Source organism: Coregonus clupeaformis, chromosome 9 (genome assembly GCF_020615455.1).
Source record: "Coregonus clupeaformis isolate EN_2021a chromosome 9, ASM2061545v1, whole genome shotgun sequence".
NCBI classification, from domain to species: domain Eukaryota; kingdom Metazoa; phylum Chordata; class Actinopteri; order Salmoniformes; family Salmonidae; genus Coregonus; species Coregonus clupeaformis.
Window position 1 is genome coordinate 36,232,981 of NC_059200.1, and position 18,592 is coordinate 36,251,572.

At 43.3% G+C, this 18,592-nt stretch overlaps 1 protein-coding gene across 2 annotated transcripts in view; it reads left to right on the plus strand.

Moving 5' to 3' along the window:
* The window catches only part of LOC121573931 (zinc finger and BTB domain-containing protein 16-A), a 132,634-nt gene that overhangs the window by 46,317 nt on the left and 67,725 nt on the right, over positions 1–18,592 (plus strand). For both annotated transcript variants that reach the window (XM_041886341.2, XM_041886342.2), the window contains exon 3: positions 9,548–9,645. In XM_041886341.2, the coding sequence (XP_041742275.2) occupies positions 9,548–9,645 (98 nt within the window). The remainder of the gene's footprint in view (positions 1–9,547; positions 9,646–18,592) is intronic.

The window sequence follows — 18,592 nt, forward strand, 5'->3', positions numbered from 1 at the left end:
ACCTGGTTAAATAAAGGTGAAATAAAATAAAAATGTTGACTAAATTCTTTGTTTTGTATTCCGCAGATATATATTTTTTTAAGCCCATGTTGTCACATGCGAGCCTGCAGCCACTAGATAGCTTGTCAGTTGACATTTGACCTTAGTGCCGTTCTGCCCGCGGAGCAGTGACAGAGTTCTATTGAGCAGCAACCAGTTTTTGACCATGGCCAGAATGACATTCTATTCACTAATTATGCTAAATTCTCTGAATAAAACTTTTGAACCATACAGTGCCATGCAAAAGTAATCATCCCCCTCTGCGTTTTTTCTATTTTGTTGCATTACAACCTGTAATTTAAATGGATTTTTATTTGGATTTCATGTAATGGACATACACAAAATAGTCCAAATTGGTGAAGTGAAATGAAAAAAAGAACTTGTTTCAAAAAATTCTCTAAAATAAATAACGGAAAAGTGGTGCGTGCATATGTATTCACCCCTTTGCTATGAAGCTCCTAAATATGATCTGGTGCAACCAATTACCTTCAGAAGTCACATAATTAGTTAAATAAAGTCAAATTGTGTGTTATCTAAGTGTCACATGATCTGTCACATGATCTCAGTATATATACACCTGTTCTGAAAGGCCCCAGAGTCTGCAACACCACTAAGCAAGGGACACCACCAAGCAAGCGGCACCATGAAGACCAAGCAGCTCTCCAAACAGGTCAGGGACAAAGTTGTGGAGAAGTACAGATCAGGGTTGGGTTATAAAAAAAAAACAGAAACTTTGAACATCCCACGGAGCACCACTAAATCCATTATTAAAAAATTGAAAGAATATGGCACCACAACAAACCTGCCAAGAGAGGACCGCCCACCAAAACTCACGGACCAGGCAAGGAGGGCATTAATCAAAGAGGCAACAAAGACACCAAAGATAACCCTGAAGGAGCTGCAAAGCTCCAAAGCGGAGATTGGAGTATCTGTCCATAGGACCAGTTTAAGCCGTACACGCCACAGAGCTGGGCTTTACAGAAGAGTGGCCAGAAAAAAGCCATTGCTTAAAGAAAAAAATATGCAAACACGTTTGGTGTTAGCCAAAAGGCATTTGGGAGACTCCACAAACAAATGGAAGAAGGTATTCTGGTCAGATGAGACTAAAATTGAGATTTTTGGCCATCAAGGAATACGCTATGTCTAGCGCAAACCCAACATCTCTCATCACCCCGAGAACACCATCCCCACAGTGAAGCATGGTGGTGGCAGCATCATGCTGTGGGGATGTTTTTCATCGGCAGGGACTGGGAAACTGGTCAGAATTTAGGGAATGATGGATGGCGCTAAATACAGGGAAATTCTTGAGGGAAACCTGTTTCAGTCTTCCAGAGATTTGAGACTGGGACAGAGGTTCACCTTCCAGCAGGACAATGACCCTAAGCATACTGCTAAAGCAACACTCGAGTGGTTTAAGGGGAAACATTTAAATGTCTTGGAATGGCCTAGTTGTCACGCCCTGACTCTGAGGACTTGTATTTGTTGAGTTAGGGTGTGTATGTTCCGTGTAAGGTATGTTGTTTGTATGCTACCTTGGACTTCACGTTTTGTTTGTTGTTTTGTCGTGTGTTTAGCCGTAAATAAATATGAATGCATATCACGCTGCGCCTTGGTCCGTCTCGTCCGTAAACGATCGTGACAGAAGAGCCCACCAATCCTGGATCAAGCAGCGTGACGAGGAGAGAGGATGGACTTGGGAGGAGATGAGCGAGAGTCTGGCAAGAGGGATGGAGGCCATGATCACGGGGGAGAGATAATTCCAGAGAGGAGCTGGTTAGGCAGCAGAAGGAGCGGGGGTTAATGAAGGAACCCAGTCCCGCTCCTCGCACCAATCAAGTGGTGCGTGTCGCCAGTCCGGTCCGGCCCGTTCCTGCTTCCCGCACTAAGCCAGTGGTGTGTGTTCCCAGTACGGTTCGGCCCATTCCTGCTCCTCGCATCAAGCCAGTGGTGCGCGTCGCCAGCCCGGTCCAGCCTGTTCCTGTCCCTTGCACCAAGCCAGTGGTGCGCGTCGCCAGCCCGGCCCGGCCTGTTCCTGCCCTCGCACCAAGCCAGTGGTGCGCGTCGCCAGCCCGGCCCGGCCTGGCCTGTTCCTGTCCCTCGCACCAAGCTAGTGGTGCGCGTCGCCAGCCCGGCCCGGCCTGTTCCTGTCCCTCGCACCAAGCCAGTGGTGCGCGTCGCCAGCCCGGTCCGACCTGTGCCTGTCCCTCGCACCAAGCCAGTGGTGCGCGTCGCCGGCCCGGCCCGGCCTGTTCCTGCTCCCCGCACCAGGCCAGTGGTGCGCGTCGCCAGTCTGGTAGCCAGAGCAGTTCGATCCACCGTCGTCGGGTCCAGCTCCAGTCAGCGGTTCCAGACCAGAACAGGGGCGCAACAGGGAGGCGAATAATAGGTGGTGGTCACGCCCGGAGCCGAATCCGCCTCCGAGATGGAATGCCCACCCGGCCCCTACCCTGTTATGTTTAGGTTGCGCGGTCGGAGTCCGCACCTTTGGGGGGTACTGTCACGCCCTGACTCTGAGTACTTGTATTTGTTGAGTCAGGGTGTGTATGTTCCGTGTAAGGTATGTTGTTTGTATGCTACCTTGGACTTCACGTTTCGTTTGTTGTTTTGTCGTGTATTTAGCTGTAAATAAATATGAATGCATATCACGCTGCGCCTTGGTCCGTCTCATCCGTAAACGATCGTGACACTAGTCAAAGCCCAGACCTCAATCCAATTGAGAATCTGTGGTATGACTTAAAGATTGCTGTACACCAGCGGAACTCATCCAACTTGAAGGAGCTGGAGCAGTTTTGCCTTAAAGAATGGGCAAAAATCCCAGTGGCTAGATGTGCCAAGCTTCGAGACATACCCCAAGAGACTTGCAGCTGTAATTGCTGCAAAAGGTGGATCTACAAAGTATTGACTTTGGGGGGTGGTGAATAGTTACGCACGCTCAAGTTTCAGTTCTTATTTCTTGTTTGTTTCACAATAAAAAATATTTTGCATCTTCAAAGTGGTAGGCATGTTATGTAAATCAAATGAGACAAACTCCCAAAAAATGAATTTTAATTCCAGGTTGTAAGGCAACAAAATAGGAAAAATGCCAAGGGGGGTGAATACTTTCGCAAGCCACTGTATATGGTAAAGGCATAGGGTTGGGGCTATTGTTTTTCTGATGCAATTCTCTATTGAACGACATATTTATACAAACATTGAATTAAATAATAATTTTATGGGTGAACAACCTATAGTATACCTATAGGGGGGGAGAGAAACCCAGCTTCTATGCTTGGCAGAGATACAGGGAAACTGCGTCTCTCTGCCCAGGTATGGCAATTAGGAGTGGCGGTCCTAAGCTGGGGCCCTGTACAGAGCCCATGTGTAGGGCTAATACTCCAGTTCTGCCTGTTGACTACACAGAAAAGAGGCTTCAGCCAGGGATAATGAAAGGAGCGCTGTGTCGAGTTCCCCTGGACGACATAATTGTGCATTGTTCAACGCCTGCAGTCTCTCTCTCCCCACCACCAATACACCTCCACTGTCTGGGACTGCTGCTCGAGAACCACTCTCTTTCACGACGAGAGGCACTGAACAGCAGCGAGCCAGTCAACACAGTGATTATTTAACCAATCTCCCAGCAGAAGCCATTTTAGAGTCACAGGTTTGGGCCCGTAATGACATAGACCGTGATAATAATGGCAGAGTGTGAATGGGAATTGATTAGTGCGTGTGGTTTTGAGTCGACCACTAATGCTGATATTACAGGCAATAATTCAATTGATAACATTGGGCCATGTATGAAAATGAATATCCTTTTGGCATTAAACAGACATCTCTCTTAATGCAGCGCTATTATGCCTCCCACCCACCCTTCCTTATAAATTCATTTGATGCAATATATTTCCCTTTTTACCTCAAGAATATTGTCTTGCTGTATCTATCGCTGTACCCCCAGGCAAATTTGGGGGTGGTAATCGTTGGGTATTATAAATAACGGCTCTGTACCGGGGATGAAAGGCAGTGGCTCTCTCTTTTTCCTCCCTATCCTCTCCCAGCCTGCCTGCTACTCGCCTATGCTTAGCACGTAGCTTGCAGCATGTGTGAGTGTGGCTGGAATTCATATGAACGTCTCGCAGCGGGGGGAAAGGGGGCGAGACATATGTAGGACGGCTCTGGGCTAATAACAAATGGATGTGGCATTTTGTTTTTATGAATGCCATTAAAATAGGGCCAGAGCTGTGATGGCGTTCGTTTTGTTTGTTTTCTCTCTTTATTATTTTATCCCTTTATGTTATTGTGCTCCAATCTCCCCCTCACGTTGTCTGATGGTCGTCATCTGCGTGGCTCGCCTGGTCCTAATGGGCTGGAAACGCCTGTGAAAAAGACCCTCGCCTCACTGCACAGCTCTGGCGCTCTGGGAAAGAATACCAAAATAAAAACCGCTGGCGAAGCCAGAGGCATCTCGTAGCCACTTATGGCTCAATTAGGATCATCTACCAATGTGTCATCTAGCCGTCACTCGTATTATTACAGTTTTGTTCACAAGTGCTCCCCCTCCCACGTGTTGTCATATCAGCCTCTGGATGTAACAATGTCTGGTTTCTTTCATATCATAGATAGTTGTTTTCCACCTTGTATGTATGAGACAGCTAACAGCCACCACTAAAGGACAGCTCCGTGGAAGAACCCAAAAAAGTGCAAATGCCACTCCGACAATTAAGATTAATCGTCATTATGCAAATGTTTTGGCAGACCGGTGTCAACACCTGACTGAGATCTCTATTAAAAAGCAGCTAGTGAGGCAAATAGACTGACAGCTTGAGCCCCCCTTCTTCCTCCCTCTCTGTTCTCCCTGCCACATTGTCGGCCCCCTCTTTTGACAAATACCTTAATCTGACTGTGTGTGCACATGGGACGGATGGCGTGCGTGCTTCTTAGGGCCCCGAGTGAGGGACCCTCCAGAGGAGGAGACTAATGGGGCTAGCTCCCCCAGATAGGCCACTCAGCCTCTCCATTTCCAGGCACATTGAGGACAAACACTCTACAATTATCATTTATTTTATGGTGACCCTGCCCCAATCTATACAGGAGCCTCTTTCTCCTCCTTTTCCTCTTCTCTGTTCTCTCCATCATTTGCCCCCTCGCCTTTATGCGCAAGTATCATCTCAAGTTGTTTTAAGATTGCTGTCGAGAAGGGAGGATAGAAAAGGATTGAAAAGATGAAAGGCGATAAAGAAGGAGGGCAAATGTTCCTGGGTTTCGGCGTAGAGATGTTTGAAGTAGCAGTAAGACGTAACGCAGCCGTCAAGTTTCTTTTTGTATTTGGTTCATTTCTTTTGATTGGACTGTTTTGATGAGCTGATGTGTAATGTTAATATTAACACGCTGATGTGCAATAGTAGGAAAGTCTTTGTCGACTCCATCCAGGAATATAAAGATTTGAAGGACTCGCTGTCTTTAATGCAATTCCAGAATGTTTCCATACTGAAGGTGGACATACAAAATGTATATTATACAACCCCTTAAACAAACAGATGACTAAACCTCAGACTGTTGTTTTTGTTGTTGTTGTGGCAGTTCAGTTGAGTATACAGTTGTTTTAGTGGTGTTACTGAGGCTTGTTTCAGGTGTTTTTTTAATGGCGTCATCTAGCAGGGACCCCTGCGTTGAGGGCTGTCCCCAGACAGGAGAACTCCTGGCTATGATGTAGAGCCAGCGTGGTCCGCTGGCGAGTGAAAAAGTTCAGGTTTATACGAGGCGCGCTGTAACAGCTCAATAACACAGGCCTGTAATCTACTCCCGTTTCAAACACTTGCCTGATTTATGAGCCCGCGCGCCCCTCCAGCGCCCGAAATGAGGTGTTCAGCATATGTTTTGTTTACATACATTTTTTATTTATTGCTGTTGTCAAAACTGACTGTTGGACAAAGTCGCTTATTAACTGAGTAAATGGCTTGAGAGAGTTTTTTTTATGTCAGCTTCCTTAATGACTACAGTCAGTCTGTTTCAAACGAGCCCCCCCAACCCCCTCCCCACACACACACACAATACACTACCACCCTCATCTTCTGTTTCAGCAGCAAAGCAAGAAATCAGCTGGCCGCGGGGGGGCCTGAGAGAGGGGGGTGGGTGAGCGTGGTGTGTGTGTGTGTGTGTGTGTGTGTGTGTGTGTGTGTGTGTGTGTGCATAGGGTGGGAGTTAGTCCTAAGGGGACTGGTAGCTGCCACAGTTCACACATGGAGAGGAAAGGGAGGGCGGGGGGTCTTATGTGCGGTTACATCTGGTGGAGGGGTCAGAGCTCCTTGGTCAGAAAGTAGAACTTGTAATAATTGCTTGGTCGTTTCGGCTTTCCCCCTCCGTCCACCGCCACCCACCCCCAAATCATCTGCTTTTTATCCAAGCTAATGGCCCTGCCACCAGCACCGAGACAGGAGGCTGTTAGCACAAGTCCCAAGGAAGGGCTGCCAGGCTGCTGACTGCCGCTGTGCAAATTCACCAGCAAGGGTCACTGAGTTTCTGCCGCCTGTAAAATTAAGTAGCTGTAAAAAGAAATGCTTCCATAAAAAAACACAAAGTTCATGTTAATATTAACATTGTGTGGCTCTCTGCCATTAACTTTTTGTGGAGGGAGGGTGTGGTTTCATTCAAAGTAGTTTTGAATCTTAGCAGTGTTCACATTTATGTCATACTACGGTGCGTGGTATTTTTTATTTTGGGCAGATAGCATTACATTGTGTAGGTATTCTCAGCTTTCCAAATAGAAACGCCACACTAGTGATTATTCCATAACAATTGCAATAGCCCTGGCTGAGCATTCTCAATTGCCCAGCCTAATTTGGTTTTAAACACAAATCTCCTTAAGCCCCATAGCGAAGAATAGACGAAGCATGTTGCAACTATTCCCTAGTATCCTAAATATACAGAGCCCTATAAACCACTGTCAGTCTGTCTGCCTCTCTGTCTGGTAGAAACACCATCAGGTTCCTGTCTGCTTCAGACGAGCCGGTCCTCTGTTAGATTCAGCTCCATCTCTCTCTCTCTCCCCTCCAGATGGACAGAAGCCTCCCGTTTCCCACACCTCCCTGGCCTCCATGCATTTAAGGTCGAGTCGGTACACATGCTCCCCTCTCTCCAGCCCCTTGCAGTCCCCTTAATAAGTCCATCTACTCTTCATCAGCTTTCTGTACCGGGGGACAATGGCCAGATTGAGGGGCCACAACAAAAGGCCTTTGAAAAGTCCCCTACAGTAAGACGTTGTGTTTGTGTGCATCAGTCAGGGTCCCCAAGGTGCGCAGACCCCTGGTCTTTTCCCAGCTCCCCTCCTGCCACAGCCGCTCGCCTACCATCGCCTTTTGAAGTGGCCCCTTTTATTTTGGGAGACGTTTACAGGCCTTTTTAATTACTTACAGCTTGCCAAAGGGCTTTGCTGCCTCATTCTTCCTTTTGTTTGTCGAGGTCTTTCCACAAATCCTACTCTGTTAAGACAGCCATCAGGATTTTGGAAGGTTATTCGCTAGTTTCTCGTTTTTTCTCTCACTCTCTCTCGCCCCCCTCTTCCTTTGTTTATTTTGGTATGTGTTTTTTCACTCTCCCTCTCCTTACACTCGGTCCTCAAAACGGTTTTCCATCAATTAATCTTAATTGAAGTCACACCAGACTTCCTTGCTTAATAACTCTTGCCACCATTGTCACAGATGGCTTGCTCTCGTTTGCAGCAGGAGCTATAAATCAATTTTGATTTGGCGTATGACATCAATCAATCGTCATTTTACTCTCCAACATCCTCTGCTCTTTTGTGAGACACTAAGATGGATCGCCGTGTCAAGTATACGAAGTTCAGCAGATCTCCTTATCAAGGGTAGTGTTTCCCTGAGAACTCGCACACTAAGACAATTGTTTCCGTCGTCTGATTTGATGCTGAGACAATCCAGCTTGAAGTGCTCTGATTATCACTTCATTCAGGCGTACAATGCGCTCAACACAAAACCGCTCCTCACCTGAACATAAAAAGGAAAAACTATTTTGGTGCATAGTTCTCACTCACATCATTTTTTACATACAATTTTCTCTCAGCTTTCGACAGTTTTGTGACTTTAGTTTAATTGTGCACAAATAGAAATGTTAGAACCGGAACATATGTCTTTGTTTCCCATTCTGAGATGTACAGCAGTTGGCGCGGAGGTGCAAACAATGAGCTAATTACTTCTCTGGTAACAATTACGGAATGCTGTAAGCATGCTAATAAAAATAAATTTGGCTTCCCACTTTTAACAAATTGCCAGCGGTCTTTGAGCCGGTCAGTGTGCTCCGGCGAGGCCCACTTAGGCAAGAACATCAATAAAACAATAAAAGGTCTTACCTGCTAGGGGTGAATTTTAGTATGTTTTATGGGGGGGGGGGGGTGACCTGAGAATTCTCTCAGAGTTGTGTTCTTAAGCATGGCATTTTTTGAAGTAATTCTGTGTGTGTGTGTGTGTGTGTGTGTGTGTGTGTGTGTGTGTGTGTGTGTGTGTGTGTGTGTGTGTGTGTGTGTGTGTGGGACTGTCAAGCCATTCTTGATCTGCTTATCTCTTCCTTGAAGGATGCAATATGTCTTAAAGATAACATGGCCAAACTACAGATGCTATTCCTGTGTGTGTGTGTGTGTGTGTGTGTCAAGGCAGAGAGTATTTGAAGTTCTCGGGGGGCTTAGCGAGGCTATCTGCAAAAATGGCAATTGTTTGCCAATCTGTGTGTCCTTTAATTGCTTCAGAACAGATTTAGATACGTCTGAACAAAAGCTAGTTTTGGATCTGCCCCTGGGGTGTTTGAGGATTTTACCACATCGCCAAACTTAAATCTTCCCATAGGTTGTCTTTCAGTCCTGTCCAAGGTTGTTCAAGGTTGCCAAAGGTTGCGTAGTTATCTAACCCCCAGTTTCCTTTTCTGTGTAATTAAATATTGACCCTTAGTTTAGATTTGACCATCTGGGCCACAACCATGTAGCCCTGCACCAACACGTTTTCCTTCAAGTGGCGGCCATTTTGACTGAGCGATAAAGGAGCCATTCCCATAACAAGGGTCCAATATAATAGAAATTGACAGGGGGACTCAAAACTGGCACTGTATAATAAAGGCTCATAATGTTAACCGGCTTGCCTTGTACGTCTCTCTGTGTAAATCATAGTCCACCTTATAGGACCTAATCCATCCAATGTGCTTGAGTTCTATGACGGCGTGCATGCTTGCAACAATAACGCCTCCAGTGGAATAACATGTAGCGATTTATAGCTGGAATAAAGTCGAGCTCCGTTTACTGTTATGCTTTGATGTACTGATTCATGGTCGGTGACGTTGTCTTAACATTATCTGAGAAGAAAAGGGTTTGACAATACAAGGATGACATTGTGAGCAGCACTGTGAACAGTGATGTAGGCAGCTGAATGGCGATTCACAGGTTTCATTCATGAATATATCTCTCTGTCTGATTGATATTGATTTTAAAATCCAGGCAATGTCCTGATGATACACTTCTCCTTCGTCTTTACAGGAAGCTGCACAGCGGAATGAAGACCTATGGATGTGAGCTGTGTGGGAAACGCTTCCTGGACAGCCTACGCCTTAGGATGCACTTGCTGTCTCACTCAGGTAAGAATCAACACTTGTGTGTCTGTATAGATATTTGTCTATGCATGTGTATCTCTACTGTATGTATTTACAAAAACAATATGTGTAGAGATTTTCCATCCTGTGTGTAATACTGTGTAATACAGAATTATACACTGTAATACACCATTTTAACAATACATAGCAAAAAAAAAATTTTGGGTTTACATTCTACACTATATCAGAATATTAGAACATGACATTATGGAATTTGATATAGTCCCAGTCGGTATTAAATAGAACATTGCGGTCCTGTCCGCCTTGGGGGAAAACAACCCATGGTCACCTAGGTTACCCCATTGGCTCACAGCAAAAACTTGAACCTGGTTACATGTACATTGAACAACACAGCAGCTTTTTGGCATCTTTTGTTATTTCTGTCTAACAAAAAATGTACGACGAAGTTGGCTCTTTTACACTGGGGGTCAATGGGAAAGAATGTTTGTTTTCTTCTATTTGTGGGCGTGGTCGAGGGGAATTCCTTACTGTTACGTGAATATCGACTCAGAGTATTGGCTGTGCAATGTACAGGCTTGATATTGAAATGGGATAACTACACTGAACAAGAATATAAACGCAACATGCAACAATTTCAAAGATTTTACTGTGTAACAGTTCATATAAGGAAATCAATTCATTAGGCCCTAATCTATGGATTTCACATGACTGAGGATACAGATATGCATCTGTTGGTCACAGATACCTTTAAAAAAAGGTAGGGGCTTGGATCAGAAAACCAGTTAGTATCTGGTGTGACCACCATTTGCCTCATGCAGCGCGACACTTCTCCTTCACATGGAGTTGATCAGGCTGTTGATTGTGGCCTGTGGAATGTTGTACTACTCCTCTTCAATGGCTGTGTGAAGTTGCTGGATATTGTCGGGAACTAGAACACACTGTCATACACGTTGATCCAGAGCATCCCAAATATGCTCAATGGTGACATGTCTACTGAGTATGCAGGCCATGGAAGAACTGGGACATTTTCTTTTTTGTAATGATCTTTTTATTAGAATGTTATTTTCTTTTAACAGGGGTTACATAGACATCCAAACAAAGTGCACCACACAGACTGAGTACAATAAAAGGAATAAGGATACAGCAAAACATTATACTAAAAGGCAGTCATAAAATGGAGGGGGAAAAAAATACAAACATCACAATTATAACATGGGGCATTTATGGGAGGTTTTCTACGTAGGACCACAATGGAGACCAGATTTTCCAAAATGTATCAGACTTCTGGTGTAAATCAAAGGTAAGTTTCTCTAGGGGTAGAATAGCAGAAGCTTGAGAAAGCCACATCCTCGCAGATGGTACTTCAGGTGTGGACCATAATAACGACATACATTTTTTGGCTAAGTAAACAAGGGTATTGAACAGACGTTCAGAGTTAGGGTCAAACACAACGTTACAATCAAAGTAGAGCAAATATACATTTGGTGAAAAAGGAAATTGTCTACCCAAGACCTTCTGGATGTGTAAATGAATATCATTCCAATAAGACTGGATTCTGCTACAGTACCAAAAAACGTGCCAGTATCCTGTTTACATTTTAAACATAAATGTGATTAATTGGAAAACATTCTGTGAATGCGGACAGTTGAAAAGTAGGTTCTATTAAAACAATTGAAATGTAGTTATTGTATGCTTATGGAGGTGCATTTGGGATAGACCCTTTCACAGATAGAAGCCCAGTCTTCCTCACCAGATGCATGTCCAATGTCTCTCTCCCAAACATGTCTCAAAGCGTCATAGGAGATTAAACTGGAGATTAAACCTTTCCGAACAGTAGGATTCGTAAATAGTTTTTCAACTTCAGTAATTTGAAAACATAGTTTATCGACTTTCTTCTGACCCTCTATGAAGTGTCTAAGTTGTAGGTACTTAAAAAAAATATTTATTGGGTAAGTAACTCAGTTTTTATCTGTTGGAACGATCTAAGAGTGTCCTGAGTAAATAAAGGCGTAAGGTCAGCAATACCCTTCGCCTTCCAGTCCAGAAGTCCAATACTCCTTATTTGGGGTGGGGGGGATCTGAATTAAGGGCAATCGGTGACCAGAGTGATATGGTCTGAAAATCTGCAAGTACCTCCTTGCATCTTTCCAAGCTAAGAGTGTATTATGTACTGTAAAATTGTCAGATAAGGCCTGGATCTTTTCAAAGCTATTAATACATGGGAAGGAAGCTAATTCTCTTGGATGACATGCTATTGATTCCATCCCAAAGTGAGTGGTGTCTGTCTAGGCACCAATTAATCATGTGCTTGATCTGAGCAGACCAGTAATATAGTTGCAGATTTGGCAAAGAGACCCCTCCTAAATCCTTAGGCTTAATTAATTTGGTTCTAGGTTTCTTATTGTTCCAAATATGTTTAGATATATTGGCATTCATTTTCTGAAAAAAGGACTCGGATAGATGGCAGGAGATATTTTGGATAGATAATTTAGCAGAGGAAGTATATTCATCCTGATGACATTAGTCCTGCCAAAAAGAGAGTTTGTTAGGGGAGACCAGTTAACCAGGTCCTGTTTAATCTTTGTGAGCAAAGGCATATAATTTGAAGTGAACAGGTCTTTAAGATTTGGAGTAACATATATGCCCAAATATTTTAAGCCTGTTTCAGTCAATTGGAATGGAGATATCGTTTCTAAGTTGATTGTAGAGGGGATATTCAAAGGTAAAGCCATGGATTTATCCACGTTAATTTTGTACCCTGACAGGTTACCATATTCAGATATGATGCCATTACTGCAGTGACAGAGGTCTCTGGTTTAGACATGTATAAAAGCACACCATCAGCAAATAATGAAATTCTATGCTCTTTGTCACCCACAGAGATGCCCCTGATGTTATTACTAGACCTTACTGCCTCAGCCAGTGGTTCTATGACTAACGAGAACAGAGCAGGAGATAAAGGACACCCTTGACGACAGCCCCTACCGATAGGAAATCTTTCTGATAATTTACCATTTGTGTTAACATCCACTGATGGGTCAGAATAAAGTAATTTTACGAAAATAATAAAATGGTCACCCAGATTAACTTTTTCTAATACAGCAAACAAGAATTTCCACTCAACTCTATCAAAGGCCTTTTCGGCATCGAGAGAGACAATGAGTGCAGGGTCTTTAATTCTGCCAAGGTGGTTTATGATATTTAAAGCACGTCTCACATTGTCCGTTCCAAATCTGGATTTGACAAAGCCAGTCTGATCAGGTTTAATGAGGTCTGGAAGTAGTACCTGCGAGCAATTGTCTTAGCGACTATTTTAACATCAACTCCTAGCAAACTGATAGGTCTAAATGAAGAGCAGTTTAATGGGTTTTTGCCCTTTTTTGTATCAGGCTAATGGATGCAGTTTTCCAGGACTCTGGTATGATGTCTCTTTCAAACATATAATTTAGAGCAGGCATGAAGTTAGGGCATATCTCAGGCCAGAACTTCTTGTAGAACTCTGCCGAGAAGCCAGAAGGCATTGCCTTAACAGTTTCCCAAACCTCTTCAGGAGTAAAGGGAGCATTTAGTCTATTTCTATGCTCATCTGATATAGTGGGCAAGATGATCTTATTCAGATATTTTTTTATTTCGTCATTCGATCTTGTACATTGTGAAGTATAAAGATATTTATAGAAGTCGCAAAACGTATTATTGATAAGCAATGGATCATAAGAAGTAGAGCCATCTGCCATCCTTATAGACTTAATCGATCTTTCATTCTATTCCTTTTTAAGTTGGTGTGCAATTAGACGTCTCAGACTGTTACCGAACTCAACAGTTTTTTGACATGCTTTGTATGCTCTAAATAGAGTTTGGCCTGTGAATTCCAGGTTGGTTGTTGTTTATGAAAAAGTTCTAAATGCTTTACTTTAGCCTCCAATGTTTCCCTATTTTCCATTCTAAGCTCCTTGATCAGAGAGGCTTGGGAAATGATATAACCCCTTATGGAGGCTTTAGCAGCATCCGAGATAGTTGCAGCTGAGACAGGAGAGAGTTGATTGTCGAGCCAGTAATGTGATAATTTATATTTGATCACAGAGCAGAATCCTTCATTGTTAAGCAGAGACATATTAAGTCTCCAATATCTCGTTTTTGGGGATTGTTTAGCCAATTTCAATATCTATATACACTGGGGCATGGTCAGAAATTACTATAGAACCAATAGCACATGACTAGACAACATGCGTGTAACTAGAGGGCATAAAAAAATAGTCCAATCTAGAATATGAATTATGGGGTCTAGAGTAGAAAGTATGGTCTCTGACATTAGGATTTAGCTCTCTCCATATGTCTACTAAACCAGATGAATCACAAACGCTTCTGAGAGTATTTGAGGCTCTATGATTCGAGACTGGAGCAGTTGATGATTTACTCAATTTACCCAAAGTACAGTTAAAATCTCCTGAAATAAACCCAAGTCCCTTTCAGTGTTGATTAAATAATAAAATCATGTCAGACATAAATTTGGGGGAGACTGTGTTCGGGCCATATACATTTAGTATAGTAATATGTTGAGCAAGTACAGTGCCTTCGGAAAGTATTCAGAATCATTGACTTTTTCCATATTTTGTTAGGTTACAGCCTTATTCTAAAATTGATTAAAATGTTATTTTCCTCATCAATCTACACACAATACCCCATAATGACAAAGCAAAAACAAGCTTTTGGACTTTTAATTTATAATATCACATTTACATAAGTATTCAGACCCTTTACTCAGTACTTTGTTGAAGCACCTTTGGCAGCGATTACAGCCTCGAGTCTTCTTGGGTATGACGCTACAAGCTTGGCACACCTGTAAAGGTACTCACCTTTCCTCTAAAAAGATAAGGTTAGTTACACTAAAAAGTTGCTATCCAGAACCTGAAAGGGTTCTTCTGCTGTCCCCTTTGGATAACCCCTTTGGATAGCCCCTTTGGATAGCCCCTTTGGATAGCCCCTTTGGATAGCCCCTTTGGATAGCCCTTTTTGGTTCCAGGTAGAAACTCTTTTGGGTTCCATGTAGAACCCTTTTTATATGGGTTCTACCTGGAACCAAAAAAGGTTATCCTACGGGGACAACCAAAGAACCATCTTGGATCCCTTGTTTGTAAGAGTATAATAAAGCGTATTCTGCTGTTTGAGTTAGGTATGGTAGGTACTGTATGGTAGGTACTGTATGGTAGGTATCAGTACGGTAGGTATCAGTATGGTAGGTACTGTATGGTAGGTACTGTATGGTAGGTACTGTATGGTAGGTACTGTATGGTAGGTACTGTATGGTAGGTATCTGTATGGTAGGTATCTGTATGGTAGGTATCAGTATGGTAGGTACTGTATGGTAGGTACTGTATGGTAGGTACTGTATGGTAGGTACTGTATGGTAGGTATCAGTATGGTAGGTACTGTATGGTAGGTATCAGTATGGTAGGTACTGTATGGTAGGTATCAGTATGGTAGGTATCAGTATGGTAGGTATCAGTATGGTAGGTATCAGTATGGTAGGTACTGTATGGTAGGTACTGTATGGTAGGTATCAGTATGGTAGGTACTGTATGGTAGGTACTGTATGGTAGGTACTGTATGGTAGGTACTGTATGGTAGGTATCAGTATGGTAGGTATCAGTATGGTAGGTACTGTATGGTAGGTACTGTATGGTAGGTACTGTATGGTAGGTATCAGTATGGTAGGTACTGTAGGGTAGGTATCAGTATGGTAGGTACTGTATGGTAGGTACTGTATGGTAGGTATCAGTATGGTAGGTACTGTATGGTAGGTATCAGTATGGTAGGTACTGTATGGTAGGTATCAGTATGGTAGGTATCAGTATGGTAGGTATCAGTATGGTAGGTACTGTATGGTAGGTACTGTATGGTAGGTACTGTATGGTAGGTATCAGTATGGTAGGTACTGTAGGGTAGGTATCAGTATGGTAGGTACTATATGGTAGGTACTGTATGGTAGGTATCTGTATGGTAGGTACTGTATGGTAGGTATCAGTATGGTAGGTATTGTATGGTAGGTATCTGTATGGTAGGTACTGTATGGTAGGTATCAGTATGGTAGGTATCTGTATGGTAGGTATCTGTATGGTAGGTACTGTATGGTAGGTATCAGTATGGTAGGTACTGTATGGTAGGTATCTGTATGGTAGGTACTGTATGGTAGGTATCAGTATGGTAGGTACTGTATGGTAGGTATCAGTATGGTAGGTACTGTATGGTAGGTATCAGTATGGTAGGTACTGTATGGTAGGTATCAGTATGGTAGGTACTGTATGGTAGGTATCTGTATGGTAGGTACAGTATGGTAGGTACTGTATGGTAGGTACTGTATGGTAGGTACTGTATGGTAGGTATCAGTATGGTAGGTATCAGTATGGTAGGTACTGTATGGTAGGTATCAGTATGGTAGGTACTGTATGGTAGGTATCTGTATGGTAGGTACAGTATGGTAGGTACTGTATGGTAGGTACTGTATGGTAGGTATCAGTATGGTAGGTACTGTATGGTAGGTATCAGTATGGTAGGTACTGTATGGTAGGTACTGTATGGTAGGTACTGTATGGTAGGTATCAGTATGGTAGGTATCTGTATGGTAGGTATCAGTATGGTAGGTACTGTATGGTAGGTACTGTATGGTAGGTACTGTATGGTAGGTACTGTATGGTAGGTATCAGTATGGTAGGTACTGTATGGTAGGTATCTGTATGGTAGGTACAGTATGGTAGGTACTGTATGGTAGGTATCAGTATGGTAGGTACTGTATGGTAGGTATCTGTATGTTAGGTATCAGTATGGAAGGTACTGTATGGTAGGTACTGTATGGTAGGTACTGTATGGCAGGTACTGTATGGTAGGTACTGTATGGTAGGTATCAGTATGGTAGGTACTGTATGGTAGGTATCAGTATGGTAGGTACTGTATGGTAGGTATCAGTATGGTAGGTACTGTATGGTAGGTATCAGTATGGTAGGTACTGTATGGTAGGTATCTGTATGGTAGGTACAGTATGGTAGGTACTGTATGGTAGGTACTGTATGGTAGGTACTGTATGGTAGGTATCAGTATGGTAGGTACTGTATGGTAGGTACTGTATGGTAGGTACTGTATGGTAGGTATCAGTATGGTAGGTATTTGTATGGTAGGTATCAGTATGGTAGGTACTGTATGGTAGGTACTGTATGGTAGGTACTGTATGGTAGGTACTGTATGTTAGGTATCAGTATGGTAGGTATCAGTATGGTAGGTACTGTATGGTAGGTATCTGTATGGTAGGTACAGTATGGTAGGTACTGTATGGTAGGTATCAGTATGGTAGGTACTGTATGGTAGGTATCTGTATGTTAGGTATCAGTATGGAAGGTACTGTATGGTAGGTATCAGTATGGTAGGTACTGTATGGTAGGTACTGTATGGTAGGTATCTGTATGGTAGGTATCTGTATGGTAGGTATCTGTATGGTAGGTACTGTATGGTAGGTATCAGTATGGTAGGTATCAGTATGGTAGGTACTGTATGGTAGGTATCAGTATGGTATGTATTGTATGGTAGGTATCTGTATGGTAGGTACTGTATGGTAGGTATCAGTATGGTAGGTATCAGTATGGTAGGTACTGTATGGTAGGTATCAGTATGGTATGTATTGTATGGTAGGTATCTGTATGGTAGGTACTGTATGGTAGGTATCAGTATGGTATGTATGGTAGGTATCTGTATGGTAGGTACTGTATGGTAGGTATCAGTATGGTAGGTATTGTATGGTAGGTATCTGTATGGTAGGTACTGTATGGTAGGTATCTGTATGGTAGGTACTGTATGGTAGGTACAGCATGGTAGGTACTGTATGGTAGGTATCAGTATGGTAGGTATCAGTATGGTAGGTACTGTATGGTAGGTATCTGTATGTTAGGTATCAGTATGGAAGGTACTGTATGGTAGGTATCAGTATGGTAGGTACTGTATGGTAGGTACTGTATGGTAGGTACTGTATGGTAGGTATCTGTATGGTAGGTATCTGTATGGTAGGTATCTGTATGGTAGGTATCAGTATGGTAGGTATCAGTATGGTAGGTACTGTATGGTCTCCCGAGTGGCGCAGTGGTCTAAGGCACTGCATCGCAGTGCTAGCTGTGCCACTAGAGATCCTGGTTCGAATCCAGGCTCTGTCGTAGCCGGCCGCGACTGGGAGACCCATGGGGCGGCGCACAATTGGCTCAGCGTCGTCCAGGGTAGGGGAGGGAATGACCGGCAGGGATGTAGCTCAATTGGTAGAGCATGGCGTTTGCAATGCCAGGGTTCGATTCCCATGGGGGGCCAGTATAAAAATAAAAAAAAATTATGTATGTACTCACTAACTGTAAGTCGCTCTGGATAAGAGCGTCTGCTAAATGACTAAAATGTAAAAATGTAATGTATTTGGGGAGTTTCTCCCATTCTTCTCTGCAGATCCTCTCAAGCTCTGTCAGGTTGTATGGGGAGCGTTGCTGCACAGCTATTTTCAGGTCTCTCCAGAGGGTCTTTATTATTTTCTTTCAACTCATGAAACATGGGACCAACACTTTGCATGTTGCGTTTATATTTGTGTTTATTGTAGTACTCACAGATATGATTTAATGAACTGATAAAGACCCATAACATAATCTATTTCTGGATTTACATCGGGCTGCAGTGGTTTTAAATCAACATTCAGTGGAGATTTTGGCCCCATTGGTTAGGGCCTGGGCCATGGCATTAGCCGTCTAAAAGCCATGTAATTCAACACACAGCGGCTATTGATCCAGCCAGGCTGACACTGTTCACGGACAGCCTGTGGATTCAGGGCCTACTTAGCACAGTTGGGCTTTTTTCTTTACTGGACTCCTTTCCTAGGGCCTTAAGTGCAGATGGTTTATAGACGGTCTGTAAAAGCCATGGGACTCTGGGTTCCCTGTTGGTCGACCCCGGCCAT